General features: G+C 44.5%; 1 protein-coding gene across 1 annotated transcript; it reads left to right on the forward strand.

The window, feature by feature from the left end:
- Nucleotides 1-290: 290 nt before the first annotated feature.
- On the forward strand, nucleotides 291-3216 carry LOC123455365. Its single transcript, XM_045136164.1, has 3 exons — nucleotides 291-366; nucleotides 470-1239; nucleotides 3174-3216. The coding sequence occupies exons 1-3, from the start codon at nucleotides 291-293 to the stop codon at nucleotides 3192-3194; spliced, it is 867 nt and encodes a 288-aa protein (XP_044992099.1). The 3' UTR covers nucleotides 3195-3216.
- Nucleotides 3217-16931: the final 13715 nt, after the last annotated feature.

Here is a 16931-nt window from a genome sequence, read left to right on the forward strand (position 1 = left end):
TTTGTGCCTCTTTATCAAAATAATAACGATGATGATGATGATAACAATAATAATAAGCCGGGTATGGTGGGCACGCCTTAAATCCCAGCACTTGGGAGGCAGAGGTAGGAGGATCGCCATGAGTTCGAGGCCACCCTGAGACTACATAGTGAATTCCAGGTCAGCCTGGGCTAGAGCAAAACCTTACCTCGTAAAACCAAAATAATAATAATAATAAATCTTTAAAAACATTTCAAGCCTGCATCTGCCGCTTTCAAGGAGCCAGGAAACAAGACAGCAAGTGTTACGAAATGGCCACCTCCAAGGTGAAAGACACACGCAGTGTCCTCGGCGCGAACCCTCAGCACCTGGGGGAGAATATCGTGGGCTGGAGAATGTGAGCTGGTCGTGGATGAGACCCTGGACTTGGTTTGTGGGCGGCGTCTGTGGGGAAAACATCAAGCCAGCGCCCTCACCGTGTCTCCTTTAGAAGATGTTGCAGCTGCCACCCCCGAAGGAGAGCGTGGCCGAGCCCCCGAGCAGGGCCGACTTCACGCGTGCGCGCGTGCTGGGCACTGTGCACCGGGCGACTCCGCCCTGGAGACCGCCAGGGACCTGGAGCCCCGCTGCCCTGGCTGCAGAATCAGGTGCAGGAAGTGGACGGAACGAGAGCGGCCGCGCCACGGGCAGGGCGGTGACAGAGGCGGGGACCTCCCTCTGCCCTGGCTCGGGAAGTGCCGGCCGCAGGGAGCGCGCTGTAGGACCTGGACGACCTGGAGGCCTGCGAGGAGGCGGCGCAGGCAGAGGAAGGTGGGGCGCGGCGAAGGGCGTCACCAGTGGTCACCTCCAGACACGCTGCAGACCTGGACACGCCCGGGAAGGCCTAGCGGGTCACCTGGAAGATTCCGGAGCCCTTCCCCTAGGGAGAAAGGCGCAGTGCAGGAGCCAGGGCCGCAGAGCAGGTCCGGAGCCCGGCGCAGCTCGGCCTGTCGATCTGCAGGTCGTCGCCGGAGTCGCAGACGTGGGAGCCACGCCACGGCCCCGGAAAGGGCTAAGAGAAGAGACCAGAAGAGCGGGCGAGGAAGGGGAAGGTCACGACACGTTGGTTTCAGCGCAGACAGCCTCCTGTGGACTGAGGGGTCTTCAGGATTGAGATCTGCTCTCCCTTCTTGCGAAATACCCTTCCCCGCAGCTTGGTCTCAGCTAGCCCAGGCTGACCTGGACTCACTTTGGGGGTCCCAGGCTGCTCTGAAACTCACGGTGAGCTTCCAGCCCCTGCTAGGATTAAGGGTATGAGGCACCACACCGGCTTGATACAGTGTTTTTAGTCAGATTCTCCACATTTCTATTTTTTTAAATGAAAGAGCTGCTGAGTTTGTATCTCTTCTTCAAACTTCTTTGAATGATGATTTTTCCTAAGATCAGTGTTTGACCAAACCAACCATGACTATTCAAACTTGATCAGGCATAGGAAAGATCTAGAATCTGGGGATGTGAATGAGAAGGAAAGGATGGGACCTCTGCTGACCTGTGTATTATTAAACCCCATACACTCAAAAAAGAAAGAAGAAAAGAATTTTTTTTTTTTTGGGTTTTTGCAGGTAAGGTCTCACTCTAGCCAAGGCTAACCTGGAATTCACTATGGACTCTCAGGCTGGCCTCGAACTCACACTGATCCTCCTATCTTGGCCTCCCAAGTGCCAAGATTAAAAGCGTGCACCTCCACACGTTGCAATAAAACAGTCTTAAAAGAAAAAAAAAAGCAAAGATTATAAGAGTTGATACAGGGCTGGAGAGATGGATTAGGGGTTAAGGTACTTTGCCTGCAAGGCAAAGGACCCAGGTTCGATTCCTCAGGACCCACGTACACCAGATGCACAAGGGGGCGCATGCATCTGGAGTATGTCTGCAGCAACTGGGATGTACTGGTGCACCCATACTCCATCTTTCTCTACTTGCCTCTCTCTGAGGGATAAATAAAAAGAATAAATTATCTATTTTTTAAAAATGATTTGAGGGCTGGAGAGATGGCTTAGCGGTTAAGCGTTTGCCTGTCAAGCCTAAGGACCCCAGTTCGAGGCTCGATTCCCCAGGGCCCATGTAAGCCAGATGCACAGGGTGTGCACACATCTGGAGTTCCTTTGCAGTGGCTGGAGGCCCTGGCGTGCCCATTCTCTATCTATCTGCCTCTTTCTCTCTCTGTCTGTTGCTCTCAAATAAATAAGCAAACAAATAAATAAAAAGATTTGATATAAAATGGTTATGGGACTTAGTTTAAAAAAGGTTTCATGACCTGTGGTAGAGTAGGTTGACATAAGAAGTTTGATTCTCTGTTATTTTCTCTTATTGCCATGTCTCATATCAGGGTCAAAATTTCATTATACGTAGGTTTCCTACTATGTGTGTCAAACTTTTGCTACTACAGAAACTGACTCTTTTAAAAAAATAAGATTTATTTTAATTAGTTCTTGTGAGGTCAGGGGAAGAAATTGAGTAAAGGAAAGGTGGAGGGAGGGCTAACCAAAATCTAAGAGGATATAAATAACTCTTATGGAAACCTACTTTTTTGGACAATGGAACACTCAGGAGCCATAGATTGTTGCTAGAAAATTTTCAGTGCCAGGGATGGGATAAATTCCAGTGAGTTGTTGGCCAGGGAGGTCCCTGATGCCCCCAAAACATTATAGGTCATTGCCGAGGCCCTTAGTTTCACACCAGGAATAGATGGTGAGACCCTATTGCTAAAGACTCCACATACTTGGGCTGCAAGGCCACTGAGAAATACTGCAGGAACTGAGCTGATAGCCTCTTCCATGTAGACCAGCTGACAGAAAGCTGGAAGAAGCCATTCTGCATGCAGTTCAATGGAAAAGAGAGAAATCACCAGTGAAGATACTCAACAGTGGACACTGCAAGCCTTATATTTGGCCACCCAGGACAAATGAGCCAATGGTGCGATAGTGGCATGTCTGTCATGTTGGAAAGCAACTGCCCTCTAATTGGACTGGAGGCCCGCTCCGTGGAAGGAAATATATCCCTGATACTGAAAACTTAAAACAGGGGTAGTCATGAGCCCTAGGGGTGTAACATCTGCTGCTGTCTGGCTAAATGTATATACTATGCTTATCAAACTGCCCAGTAAGCACTTCTCTTAATGTTCATACCCTTACATTAATGCTACTCTCACTTTTCAGATGGCAGTGACCTTGGGATGACTCAGAAGGCATCATGGTGTTGGAAAGAAGTGACAGGAGTGCTCAGTACTGTAATATCTCTATCACACCTTCTAAGGCTCAGGGTCTTTTGTGGAAGAAGTGGCAGAAAGAATGTAAGAGCCAAAGGAAGGGTAGGACTCCTTGCAATGTGCTCCTCGCAGACACAAAATGGCCTTGATATCCATGACCTCACAGTGCCTGGCACTACCTACACAAGACCATCATAATAGGAGGAAAAGATCATGACATCAAAATAAAAGAGAAACTGATTGAGAGGGGGAGGGGATATGATGGAGAGCGGAGTTTCAAAGCGGAAAGTGGGGGAGGGGCATTACCAAGGGATATTGTTTATAATCATGGAAGTTGTTAATAAAAATTTTTTTGAAAAAAAAAAGAATAAAAATTCGGGCTGGAGGGATGGCTTGGCGGTTAAGGTATTTTCTTGCAAAGCCAAAGGACCCAGATTTGATTCCCCAGGACCTACATAAGCCAGATGCACAAGTGGCACACACGTCTGGAGTTCGTTTGCAGTTGCTGGAGGCACTGGCATGCCCATTCTCTCTCTCCCTCCCTCTCCCCTCTTATTCTGTCAAATTAATAAATAAATATTTTTTTCAAAAATTAAAAATTCAAAAAGACCAAAGGAAAAAAAAAACAGCACTCACTAGGAAGGTAGAGGTAGGAGGATCACGGTCAGTTCAAGGCCAGCTTGAGACTACAGAGTGAGACTCTACCTCAAAAATAAGATTTGTCAAACAAAGCCCATCCTGCTTTTAAGGGGAGACTTATGGGATGACTGGGTTGCTTCCATTCCATGGGAAACAATAGTTCAAAAAGATATTATAAATTGGGGACCACATTAATAAGAGTTTACAGGTTACAAAACACCTCTGCAGCTATGGATCAATTTATAACTCAATCCAATCATCCTCTTTACTGACATGATGGAGGATTAGCTGAATCCCAGCTACTGTTTGGATCAAGACTGTTACTGCATACTTGATGGAAAATTACAACAGCCTTTTATAAACTTAACTATGTTTGATAAATGTCACCACTGATAACAATAAGTTGAATACAGTTTAAATGAATTTTTAATAAGTCCTAACATATACATGCTTGGGGATTTGCTCCTTATGTACTTATGATTGGGAAACTAATTCAGATAGTATTTAATGATACTACATAGTTATATTTTTAACAGTTATATTGATTACACAAATTGTTATTTACATCATTGTGTAATGGGGTTTTGAGGGTTCAGGAAAAGTCCTTAAGCTCCAAACCTTACCTGAAAACAAACAAAACAAAACAAAAACCCTGAAATGTTTGTGGTTAGTACATGGGAAGACTACTAATTTCTTTGTGCTCATTTCGTATCCTGCTATGTTGCTACAAGTGTTTCTCAGCTCTAACAGTTTGCTGGTAGAGTCTTTACAGTCCTTCATGTACAGAATCATACCATCTGCAAATGATGATAACTTGATCTCTTCCTTTCCAATTGTTATCCCTTTTATGTGTGTCTCTTGCTTTATTGCCATAGCTGAGACTTCCAGTACTATATTAAATAAAAGTGGGGACAATGGACACCCTTGTCTTCCTGACTTTCATGGAAATGCTTCAAGTTTTTCCTAATTCAGCATTATGTTGCCTGTAGGTTTGTCATAAATAGTCTTTAATATGTTGAGATATGTTCCTTCTATTCCCAGTTTCTTTAGGACTTTTTCCATGAAGTGATGTTGCATTTTGTCAAATGCCTTTTCTGCATCAATTGAGATAATCATGTAATTTTTGTCCTTCAGTCCATTTATATAGTATTGCAGTCAGGTTCACATTGCTGGCAGAAATCACCCAACCAAGAGCAGTTTGTGAAGATAAAAGATTACTTTTAGTATACAGCTTGAGGGGAAGCTCCGTGATGGCAGGGGAAAATGATGGCACAAGCAGAGGGTGAACATCACCTCCTGGCCAACATCAGGTGGCCAACAGCAACAGGAAAATATGCCCAATACTGGCAAGGGGAGACTAGCTATACTACCCATAAGTCTACCCCCAAACAACACACTGTCCCCAGGAGGCATTAATTCCAAAATCTCCATCAGCTGGGAACCTAGTATTCAGAACACCTAAGTTTATGGGGGACACCTGAATCAAACCACCACACACAGTGTGTTACATTTATCTATTTGTGTATGATGAACCATCCCTGCATCTCTGAGATAGAGCTTACTTGGTTGAGGTGAATTATCTTTATGATATATCTGTTTGTTTGTTTGTTTTTCTTTTGGTTTTTCAGTAGGGTCTCACTCTAGCCCAGGCTGACATGGAATTCACTATGTAGTCTCAGGGTGATGTAAAGCTCATGGCGATCCTTCTACCTCTGGCTCCTGAGCAATGGGATTAAAGGTATGTGCCACATTTTCCAGGTCTTTTTGATATATTCTTGTATTCTGTTTGCCAGTATTTTGTTGAGAATTTTTTGCATCTATGTTCATGAGGGAAGTTGGTTCGTAGTTTTCTTTTTTTCATCTGTCTTTGTCTGGTTTTGGTATCAGGTTAATATTGGCTTTATACAAGGAATTTGGTAAGTATTCCCTCCTTTTCTATTTTATGGAAAAGTTTGAGGTGAATTGGTGTTAGTTCTTCTGTGAAGGTCTGGTAAAATTCACCTGTGAATCTATCTAGGCCAGGGCTTTTTTTTTTTTTAAGCTGGGAGACTTTTCATAACTGCTTTGATCTCCTTGTTTGTTATAGGTCTGGTTAAATAGTTTATCTCATCATGATTTAATTTTGGTAGGTCATATAAATCTATGAAATCATCTATTTCTTTCAGATTTCCAAACTCAGTGGAATATGTTCATTTTTTTTAATGTGATAGTGACAGAGTAAGAAAGAGAGACAACTGCATGCCTTAAGGTATGTCCTTATGATTTTATGAATTTCACTGGTATCTGTTGTAATGGTGCCTTTTTCATCTCTATTTTTATTAATTTGTATCTCTTCCCTCTTTCTTTTGGTCTGATTTGCTGAGGGTTTATCAATTTTGTTTTATCCTTTCAAACAACCAACTCTGCCTGGTGATGGCAGCAGAGGTGGCTGAGGGAGGAATTTGAGCCTCACTGCCAATGTCCACCCACCCCCCATCTCCCATGGTTGAATGCAAGATGGGCCAGCGCCATGCCCAGTGTGGACTGGAGGCCCTGAGGCCAGTGGGCGCCACAGACTCCAACCTTTACTGAGCAGCCAAAGGTCCACAGCCAGTGCAGTGGGCAGATCTGGGGATGGAGAGGAACCCTTCCCAACAGTGCCCAACCAAGCACACCCGACTCCAATGTGAAGTCCTGCCCTCCAGACCACAGACACAAGGAAGCCATCCCAGTGTGGCCCAAGGCAACTGCATGAAGGGCCCTGCATACACCTATACAGGGTCAGCAATCCTAGTAGGGGGCAGCAGTCTGAGAGGCAGGAGACCAGATCCTGGCACACCACCTGTGTGGCCTGGGGGGAAGGGTAGCTGCAGCAAAGTCCCTAGACTGAGGAGAGGCCCAGCCTGCCTGCCTGGCAGTGGCAGCAATCACCAACACCTTGCACCACTCATTCCCCCAGTTTAGCCAGAGATAGTGATCCTAACCTCCAGCAAGAAGAGAAAGCAGCCGAGCCTGGCGCAGGTTTTTAATCCCAGCACTCGGGAGGCAGAGGTAGGAGGATCGCCATGAGTTCAAGGCCACCCTGAGGCTCCATAGTGAATTCCAGGTCAGCCCGGGCTAGAGTGAGACCCTACCTCGAAGAAACAAAACAAAACAAAGCAAAATAAAACCTTGCAGTGGTGTATCTATCCTCTCTCTCTCTCTCAAATAAATAAAGTTTAGCCAGGCCTGGTGAAGCACACCTTTAAATTCCAGCACTCAGGAGACAGAGGTAGGAGGACTGCCGAAAGTTCAATGCCACCCTAGACTACATAGTCAATTCCAGGTCAGCCTGAGCTTGAGCGAGACCCTACCAAGAAAAAACAAAATAAATAAGATTGTTTTTAAAAGTAGGGCATTATCCATACTGGGGTAAGACTGGTAAAGCCACTGCTTCGGGGTCACCCATGCTACTGGTTTACTAAGCTGGACTTTGGTGGGATTGCTACTTGGCTTGTTCTCCGTGTCCTACCTGGAGGAAGCAGACATTTGCTCAACTCTCCCCTGAGAAAAAGCCACACAGCACCCTGGCTTGGGCTGCAAAATGTCAATCCGAGGTATGTGTGGAACTTTCTGATGTACAAGTCAATGATTTGCTGAAGTCAGTCAAGAGGTCTAGAGGTTTGGGTTAGTTTAGTTGGGGTTTCTTTTCTTTAATTCTCTGGACACAAGGACAGCCAGGGAAGATTAGCCTGGGTGAGAGAAGAATGGCGTGAGAAAGAGAGAGAGAAACTAAATTCAATGACTGCCTCTAGGGGACCTAGAGCTACATGAGGGAGCAGAAAACCCTTTAAATAACATTGGGACACTCTGCCTTGTCACCATGTTATTAATTACTGCCTGCCCCTCCCAGCTGTCTCCTTCTGAAACCAACTCTTTCTTACTCCCTCCACCCTTCAGTTTTTCCTTTTTACTCATTTCTCAACATCTTGGCAGATCACTCTGAAGTGGTTTAGAAAGTGAAACCAAAGCTGACTCAGAACTGGAACAAATGTGCATCTGGAGGTAGAATTACCCTGAACACACTCTATTGCGTGCACACCATATACATACCAACATAGACACATACGTGCATGTATACATAAATACAGAAAAATCTTTAGCCAGGCATGGTGGCACATACCTTTAATCCTAGCCCTGGGAAAGCTGAAGTAAGAGAATTCTTGTGAGTTCAAGGCCTGCCTGGGGCTTGAGTTGAGACCCTACCTAGAAAAGAAAAAAAAAAAAAAAAAATCAATAAAAAAGTGTCTAGGGCCTGGAGAATTGGCTCAATGGTTAAGACACTTGCCTGCAGAGCCTAATGACCCAAGTTCAATTCCCCAGAACCCATGTAAAGCTTGTACCCAGATCCGCCCATTGCACGGGCTGTGGACATTTGGCTGCTCAGTAAAGGTTGGGGTCTGCGGCGCCCGCTGGCCTCAGAGCCCCCAGTCCACACAGGGCATGGCGCTGGCCCACCTGCCCTCAGCCGTGGGTGATGGGAGTGTTGGACATTGGCAGTGAGGCTCAGATTCCCCTCCAGGTTCTACCCCTCCCCCACTCTACTACCCTCAGCCACCATCACCAGGCAGAGTTGGTTCTTTGAAAGGATAAACAAAATTGATAAACCCTGAGCAAATCTGACCAAAAGAAAGAGAGAAGAGACACAAACTAATAAAATTAGAGATGAAAAAGTCACCATTACAACAGATACCAATGAAATTAAGAAAATCACAAGGATAGTCTTTAAGGTATGCCAATTATCTCTCTCTCTCTCTCTCTCTCTCTCTCTCTCTCTCTCTCCCTCTCTCTCTCTCACACACACACACACACACACACACACACATACACATAAAGAAAAGAACATATACCCCGCTAAGTTTGAAAATTGGAAAGAAAGGTATGATTTCCTAGCTTTACATGTGGCACAAGGGATTGAATCTGGGCCTTGTGACTGCTTTGCCAGTGCTCTGCCAGCCGAGTGACGTCCCCGCCCCAGAAGCTCCACCTGCTAACGTGCCGCCTGTGAAGGGGGGATTTAACAAATGAGTCTGCGGGGGCGAGGAGGAGAAAAGCTCAGATCCTAGCAATGCCCTGGAGAGACTATTGAACACGCTACTTCTGTTGAACACTGTAAACCCCTTGCATTGGGGTGGAGACTGATTGAAATCTTATGGTGGGATTCTCAACTTCTAAGTTGCAGGTTATATTCCAAAATTTTTTTTTTTAAAAGAAATGCCCATTTACGCTACAGAGTGGTCTAAATATTGCACAATCTCCAGTTAAATATGGGACTGCTGCCAAGTGTGGTGGCACACACGTTTAATCCCAGCACTGGGAAGGCAGGGGTGGGAGGGTTGCCATGAGTTCAAGGCCATCCTGAGACTACATAGTGAATTCTAGGTCAGCCTGGGCTACAGTGAGAGCTTACCCCGAAAAGCAAAAAAAAAAAAAAAAAAAAGAAAGAAAGAAAGAAAAGATGGCCCTGCTTACAGGCAAGTCAGATCAGCAGAAGCAGCAGTTCTTTGGCCTCTTTGCTTGCTAGATAGATAGATAAATAGAAATACAGAGATGTATGTATGCATGCATGCAGTATGATGTGTGTGTGTGTGTGTGTGTGTGTGTGTGTGTGTGAAGTATATGTGGTATGGTGTGTGCACATGTGTGGTATGCACATGTGTGTGCAGGTGCCTGTGTTCTGGGTCCACACATACACAGGTCAGACTCAGAAATTCATGGTCTTCCTTGGCTACATGGCAAGTTTGAGTCCAGCCTGGAATACATGAGACCCTGTGTCAGAAACAAAACAAAACAAAACAACTCACAGACTAAGCATGTAGCTCAGTGGTAAAGCACTTATCTGGCCTGGGCAAGGCCCGGGGTTCTATCCCTAGCACTGTAAACAAGAATAAAACCAAGGAGAATGAAGAAGAGAACAAGCATACCTGAGACTCCAAATCAAGGAAATTCTTCAAATAATGCCTTGAGTGATGCCATTACAAAGAATTCCAGAGCAGGAGAGATGGCTCAGCAGTTAAAGGTGTCTGCTTGCAAAGCCTGATGGCCTGGGTTCCACTTCCCAGTATCCACATATGGCCAGATACACATGGTGCTCTGTCCAGAATTTTTTTTTGTTCATTTTTATTTATTTATTTATTTGAGAATGACAGACACAGGGAAAAAGACAGATAGAGGGAGAGAGAGAGAATAGGCACGCCAGGGCCTCCAGCCACCGCAAACGAACTCCAGATGCGTGCGCCCCTTTGTGCATCTGACTAACGTGGGACCTGGGGAATCGAGCCTCCAACTGGGGTCCTTAGGTTTCACAGGCAAGCACTTCACCGCTAAGCCATCTCTCCAGCCCCAGAATTTTTTAAAAATTAAATTAAATTAAATTAATTTATTTGGTATTTCAAGGTACAGTTTCACACAAGCCCAGGCTGACCTGGAACTCAATATGTAATCTCAGGATGGCCTCGAACTCATGGCGATCCTCCTACCTCTGCCTCCCAAATGCTGGGATTAAAGGCGTGTGCCACCATGCCTAGTCCTAATTTTATTTTTTATTTATTTGCAAGCACAGAGAGAGAGATAGAAGAGAGACAGACAGACAGACAGCAAATAGGCACACCAGGGCCTGTCGCCACTGCAAACGAACTCCAGATGCATGTGCTCCTTGTGCATCTGGCTTATGTGGGTCCTAGGGAATCAAGTCTGGGTCCTTTGGCTTTGACTAAACCATTTCTCCAGTCCCCAGAATTTTTTTTTCCAGTGTCAGAAAGCCTTAGCATGTCCATACTCACTCGCTCTGTCCCTGTTTGTCTGTCTCCTTTCTCTCTCAAGTAAATAAATAAAAATATTTTTAACTTGACAGAAAAGAATTCCAGAGCCAGAGAGGTGGCTCAGTGGGTAAAGTGTTTACCTGACTTTGATCCCAAGTACCCACATACAATGCCAGGCATGACCACAGGATGCTGTAATCCCAGTGTTGGGAGGTTGAGATGGGAAGACACTGAAGCCAGACTAAGCTAATTGGTAAGCTCCAGGCCAGTGAGAGATCATGCTCATAATGTGGTGGATAGGGCTGGAGACATGGCTTAGCAGTTAAGACGCTTGCCAGCAATGCCAAAGGACCCAAGTTTGCTTCCCCAGTACCCGTGTAAGCCAGATGCACAACATGGTGCAGCATGCTTCTGGAGTTTGTTTGCAGTGACTAGAGGCCCTAGCATGTTCATTCTCTCTCTGTCTCTCTCTCTCTCTCTCAAGAAACTGAAGAGGTTGGGCTGGAGAGATGGCTTAGTGGTTAACCGTTTGCCTGTGAAGCCTAAGGACCCCGGTTTGAGGTTCGATTCCCCAGGACCCACCTTAGCCAGATGCACAAGGGGGCACATGTGTCTGGAGTTTGCTTGCAGTGGCTGAAAGCCCTGGCATACCCATTCTCTCTCTCTCTCTCTCTCTCTCTCTCTCTCTCTCTCTCTCTCTATCTGCCTTTCTCACTCTCTGTTGCTCTCAAGTAAATAAAAAATGAACAAAAAAATTTAAAAAAAAAAGAAACTGAAGAGGTAGATAGCATTTCTAAGGATAAGGTTGTCCTTTCCCCTGACATGCATGTGCTCATACATGAATACATGCACATACATCACACACACATACAAAAGAAGTCCACTGAATTTGAACCTAGTTTACATTCTTCTAGAAGGTTGAATCTTTGAGACTCCGTGCCACGACTAGGTGAGACCAGAGCTTAGGTATTTAAGTGAAGGAACTTTGTCTTTTTCAGTGAATTTGAAGCCAGCCTGGAGCTTGCCTGCAAAGCTAAAGGACCCACCTAAAGCCAGGTGCACAGGGTGACACATGCGTCTAGAATTCATTTACAATGACTGAAGGCCCTGGCACACCCATTTTCTCTGTCTCTATTTGCTTCTTTCCCTCTCTCTCTCAATAATAAACAAACAAACAAATAGAAAAAGAAAAGAACACTAATGGATTCAAACCTTTTATTTTTTGGATATTTTATTTTTTTATTTTCTCTAGGCCCTGGGAGCAAGTTACAGTCTTGTCTCCCCACAATCCCTCATACTCACTATCCCATTTTTTTTACATTTTTTAATTTTAATTATTTTTTCTTAAAAACTTCCATGATTATAAACAATATCCCATGGTAATGCCCTCCCTCCCTCCCCCACATTCCCCTTTGAAACTCCATTCTCCATCACATCCCCTCCTCCTCCAATCAGTCTCTCTTTTATTCTGATGTCATGATCTTTCCCTCCTATTATGATGGCCTTGTATAGGTAGTGTCAGGCACTGGGAGGTCATGGATATCCAGGCCATTTTGTGTCTGCAGGGAGCACGTTGTAAGGAGTCCTACCCTTCCTTTGGCTCTCACATTCTTTCCGCCACCTCTTCTAATGGACCCCGAGCCTTGGAAGGTGTGTCACTCTCCCAATTTTTGAGGCCTCTTTTTTTCAACATCATAATTCTCAACTTATTTGGGGGAGAAATACCCAGATCAGAATATAACAGGAAAAGGAGTCTCCACTTTTTTGTCCGCATTTATTTTTATTCCTTCCTGTCTAAATGAACTGTATGGAGTCAACACCACCACCGTGCTCTGTGGGACAAAGAAAACTTCCTGCTCCCTCCCTCTGCCGGAAGCTGGAGGGTGCTGGCCCGCTGTTGTGTGCATCCTGCTAGCGACTCGCCTCCTTTCTCTGTACATTGGGCTCAGAGATTACACTCTGTCTCTATGTGAATGCAGACAGCTACCATTTACCACCATGTACTTGTCTACTTGTCTTTAATAAAAAGAAAAACTATCTTTTAAAATATGGGGGCCTGGAGAAATGGCTCAGCAGTTAAGGCACTTGCATGCAAAGTTTAAATACCTGGGTTCAGTTCCCCAATACCCACATACAGCCAGATGCACAATGTGGCCCATGCATCAGGAGTTTGTTTGCAGCAGCTAGAGGCCCTAGCCAGCCTCAATCTCTCTCTACTTGCAAATAAATAAATAAATAAAATTCTTTTAATGGGGTATAGAAGGTTAGCAAAGGGTCAGTTTGAGATGTTGGGGTGGGTTAAATGGACATTCTGACAACATGGCTGCTCCTTTGGCAAGTTTAAGTGTAATGTTTCTTTTTTTATTTTTTTGGTTTTTCAAGGTAGAGTCTCATTCTAGCCCAGGCTGACTTGGAATTCACTATGTAGTCTCAGGGTGGCCTTGAACTCACAGCAATCTTCCTACCTCTGCCTCCTGAGTGCTAGGATTAGAAGTGTGTACCACCATGCTGGCTTTTTTTTTTAAATTATGATGTTTAACAGATATCCTTGCAGTTTAAGATGAGACTTTTAAAATAAAATTCTTAGGGGGTTGATCCCAACACTTTGGGAGGCAGAGGTAGGAGGATCACTGTAAGTTTGAGGCCACCCTGAGACTACATAGTGAATTTCCAGGTCAGCCTGGTCTATGGTGAGACCTTGCCTCGAAAACCAATAAATAAATAAATAAAATAAAATTCTCTCCTAGTGATGACTTGAGCCCTGGTACTCTGACAGAATCAGTAGGACTTCTAGGATTTTATTTGAAATTGACATTCCCTATTATAATGTTGCTCAATTTTTAAATTTTCTTTTTGTTTCCACTGGAAAGGACAAAGATAATACTCAAATTAAAAGTTAAAAGGGTGTGGGCTAGAGAGATGGCTTAGCAGTTAAGGTGCTTGTCTGCAAAGCCTAAGAACACATGTTCGAATCTCCAGATTCCATATAGCCAGACACACAGTGATACAAGAGTGCAATGTCACACATGCACACAAGGGGGTACACACATCTGGAGTTCAGTCACATCTGGAGTTCAGTCACAGTGGCTAAAAGGCCCTGATGCGCCCATTCTCTCTCTCCCCCTCTTTCTTTCTCTCTAAATAAATAAATAAAATAAAAGTGTGACAGACTCACAAAGGTGAGGCAAGTGCAAGTAACATATACCCACTAGATGGTGCAAGTGTCTGGAGTTCTACTGTAGTGGCTGAGGCCCTGGAGCACCAATACTGTCTCTGTCTCTCTCTCCCTCTCTCTTTCTCTCTCTCTCTCAAAAAGTGTGACATTTGCTTTATTACAATAACACCCAATGTGTACACACACACACACACACACACACACACAAATAATAATAATAATTCTAAATAAAAACCAGCATGGTGGTACATGCCTTTAATCCTAGCACTCAGAGGGCAGAGGTAGGAGGATCAATGTGAGTTCTAGGCCAGCTGAGACTACAGCGTGAGTTCCAGGTTAGCCTGGGCTAGAGTGATACCCTAACTTGAAAAATGAAAAAAGCGAGTGAGAGAGAGAAAGAGCAAGGCGTGGTGGCGCAGGTCTTTAGTCCCAGCACTTGGGAGGTACAGGAGGACCACCATGAGTTGATGGCCTGCCTGGGACTACAGGGTGAGTTCCAGGTCAGCCTGGGCTAGAGTAAGAGCCTACCTTGAAACAACAAACTAAAAAAATTGTTTTGTTTTTCATTTTTTTCACTCTGGCCTAGGCTGACCTTGAGTTCACTATGTAGTCTCAGGGCAGCCTTGAACTCACAGCGATCTTCCTACCTCTGCCTTCTTAGTGCTTGGATTAAAGACATGTGCCACCACACACAGTTAATTTGTTTTAAATATTTTATTTATGTATTTAGGAGAGAAGAGATAAAGAGAAAAAATGGGAATGTCAGGGCCTATAACCAGTGCAAATGAACTCCAGACACATGTACCACCATGAGTATCTGGTTTACATGGGCACTGTGGAATTGAACCCAGATCCTTAGGCTTCATAGGCAAGCATCTTAATTGCTAAACCAGCTCTCCATACCTAATTTTGTTTGTTTGTTTTTGTTTTCCAAGGTAGGGTCTCACTCTAGCCCAGGCTGACCTGGAACTCACTATATCGTCTCAGGATGGCCTTGAACACATGGTGAGCCTCCCACTTCTGCCTCCAGAGTGCCGGGATTAAAGGAATGTGCCACCACACCTGGATAAATTTTTGTTGCTGTTGTTTTTGTTTTTTGGGGTAGGACCTCACTGTAGGCCAGGCTAACCTGGAGTTCACTATGTAGTCTTGGGGTAGCCTCGAACTCACAGTGACCCTCCTACCACTGCCTCCCCAGTGCTGGGATTCATTTTTTTTAAATATGAAGATTTCATAATCTTTACCTGCTAGAGTTTAAGAAGTATTGATCATACAAAATAATTATAATAAAAATTTTCAGTGTCATTATTATTTTAATAAAACGGTATAAAAGGTGGTATCTGCTTTTAAATCAGGTAGCACAGGTGTAGCCTATTATTGGCATGTCTCCGTCTCTGGATCTGCTGGGAGCAAACACTTCCCAAATGCTTCCTGATGGACTGTTCTTTTTCTTCAATCCTATTATTTTCTCCTATTATTTTCATATTCCTGTTTCCCTAACCCAAGGTGATGTAATACTCAACCATCTGCTTCCTCCTCCTCTAAAAGCCACTGCAAGCCATGATTTTCTGAAAACCTCTTCCAGGGCACTGCAGGAAGGACTTCCCGAGGGGTGGCATGCTGGGCACAATCTAAACCCCATGCCTAGCCGTGTGACCTTCAAATGATTTCACATACAAGAGCTTCTAGAACAGGTCCTCATTTGCCTCCTTGGGCTGAGACACATTTTATTTTATTTTAAATATTTATTGAGCTGGGTGTGGTGGTGCACTTTTTTTTTTTTTTTCGTGGTAGGTGGTGCACATTTTTAACCACAGCACTTGGGAGGCAGAAGGTAGGAGGATCGTTGTGAGTTTGAGGCCACCTTGAGACTACGTAGTGAATTCCAGGTCAGCCTGAGCTAGAGTGAGACCCTACCTCAAAAAAAAAAAAAATATATATATATATATATATATATATATGTATATATATATATATTCATTTATTTTTATATATTTGAGAGAGAGAGAGAGAAGCAGATAGAGAATGGGCACATCTGAGGCTCAAGCCACTGCTAACAAACTCCAGATGCATGTGCCACCTTATGCATCTGGTTTATATGGGTATTTTGCAGGCAAGTGCCTTAACTGCTAAGTCATCTCTCCAGCCCCAGGGTTCACTTTAGTTAGGACATATTTAACAGTCCATTAAAGAGGCTAAGTGACCCGGTTGTATTGGCACATGCCTTTAATCCCAGTATTTGGGAGGCAGAGGTAGGTGGATCCTTGTGAATTTGAGGCCAGCCTTAGGACTATAAAGTGAGTTCCAGGTCAGCTTGGACTACAGTGAGGTCCTACATTGAAAAAATTAGTAGGAAAAAATAAAATAAAATAAGAGGCTGAGTGGTTCTATTTTAGCTAGAAGCTCACAGGAGATCCTTGGAAAGCTCTTTACCGTAATTCATACAGAGTTAAGCTGTGACATCTCATTTCTTTGAAGTCAGGCTGCATAAACCAGTTTGATTGTTACTTAAAATGAGCCATAGGGACATACAGGCACAAGAAGTTCATGTGGGTCGAATGTCATTGCTGGTGTTTACTAGCTGTCCCTTGGGGCAAGGCATATCCTCCCCAAGCCTCTGCTTTGTCCACAAAATGGTAATAAAAAGAGCAACCAGGGACTGGAGGGATGGCTTAGCAGTTAAGGCATTTGTCTGCAAAGCCAAAGGACCCTGGTTCGATTCCAGGACCAACGTTAGCCAGATGCACAAGGGGGCGCATGTGTCTGGAGTTCCTTTGCAGTGGCTGGAGGACTTGGTGAGCCCATTCTCCCCCCCACCTTCTCTGCCAAGTAAATAAATAAATAAGAGTAATTTTAAAAAAAAAGAGCAACCAACTATGTGGTTACCTTGAGGACTCCTCAAGCAGTGAGGTAGGTATGTAAAGTCCCTTGCTCCTTGTCTGACAGGTGGTAAGAGCCAAATAAATGTTGGCTGTTACTATTACTCATTGTGTTAATATAAGTAAGTCATCATCCTCAGATTTGGGTGACTTCCCAGTAGTGACAGCAAATCCTGCTGGCCACACTCTACTTCCTGACACATATCAGGTCCTTTCTTTTCAACTCAGCCCATGTA

Source organism: Jaculus jaculus, chromosome 16 (genome assembly GCF_020740685.1).
Source record: "Jaculus jaculus isolate mJacJac1 chromosome 16, mJacJac1.mat.Y.cur, whole genome shotgun sequence".
Taxonomy (NCBI): domain Eukaryota; kingdom Metazoa; phylum Chordata; class Mammalia; order Rodentia; family Dipodidae; genus Jaculus; species Jaculus jaculus.

What these genes read in the sequence shown, in the direction of transcription:
- LOC123455365 (XM_045136164.1), top strand. Translation starts at nt 291, where the DNA reads ATGGCCACCTCCAAGGTGAAAGACACACGCAGTGTCCTCGGCGCGAAC. An exon ending in CCTGGGGGAGAATATCGTGG is followed by an intron (nt 367 to 469) that starts GCTGGAGAATGT and finishes TGTCTCCTTTAG; the next exon opens with AAGATGTTGCAGCTGCCACC. An exon ending in AGGCTGCTCTGAAACTCACG is followed by an intron (nt 1,240 to 3,173) that starts GTGAGCTTCCAG and finishes CTCACTTTTCAG; the next exon opens with ATGGCAGTGACCTTGGGATG.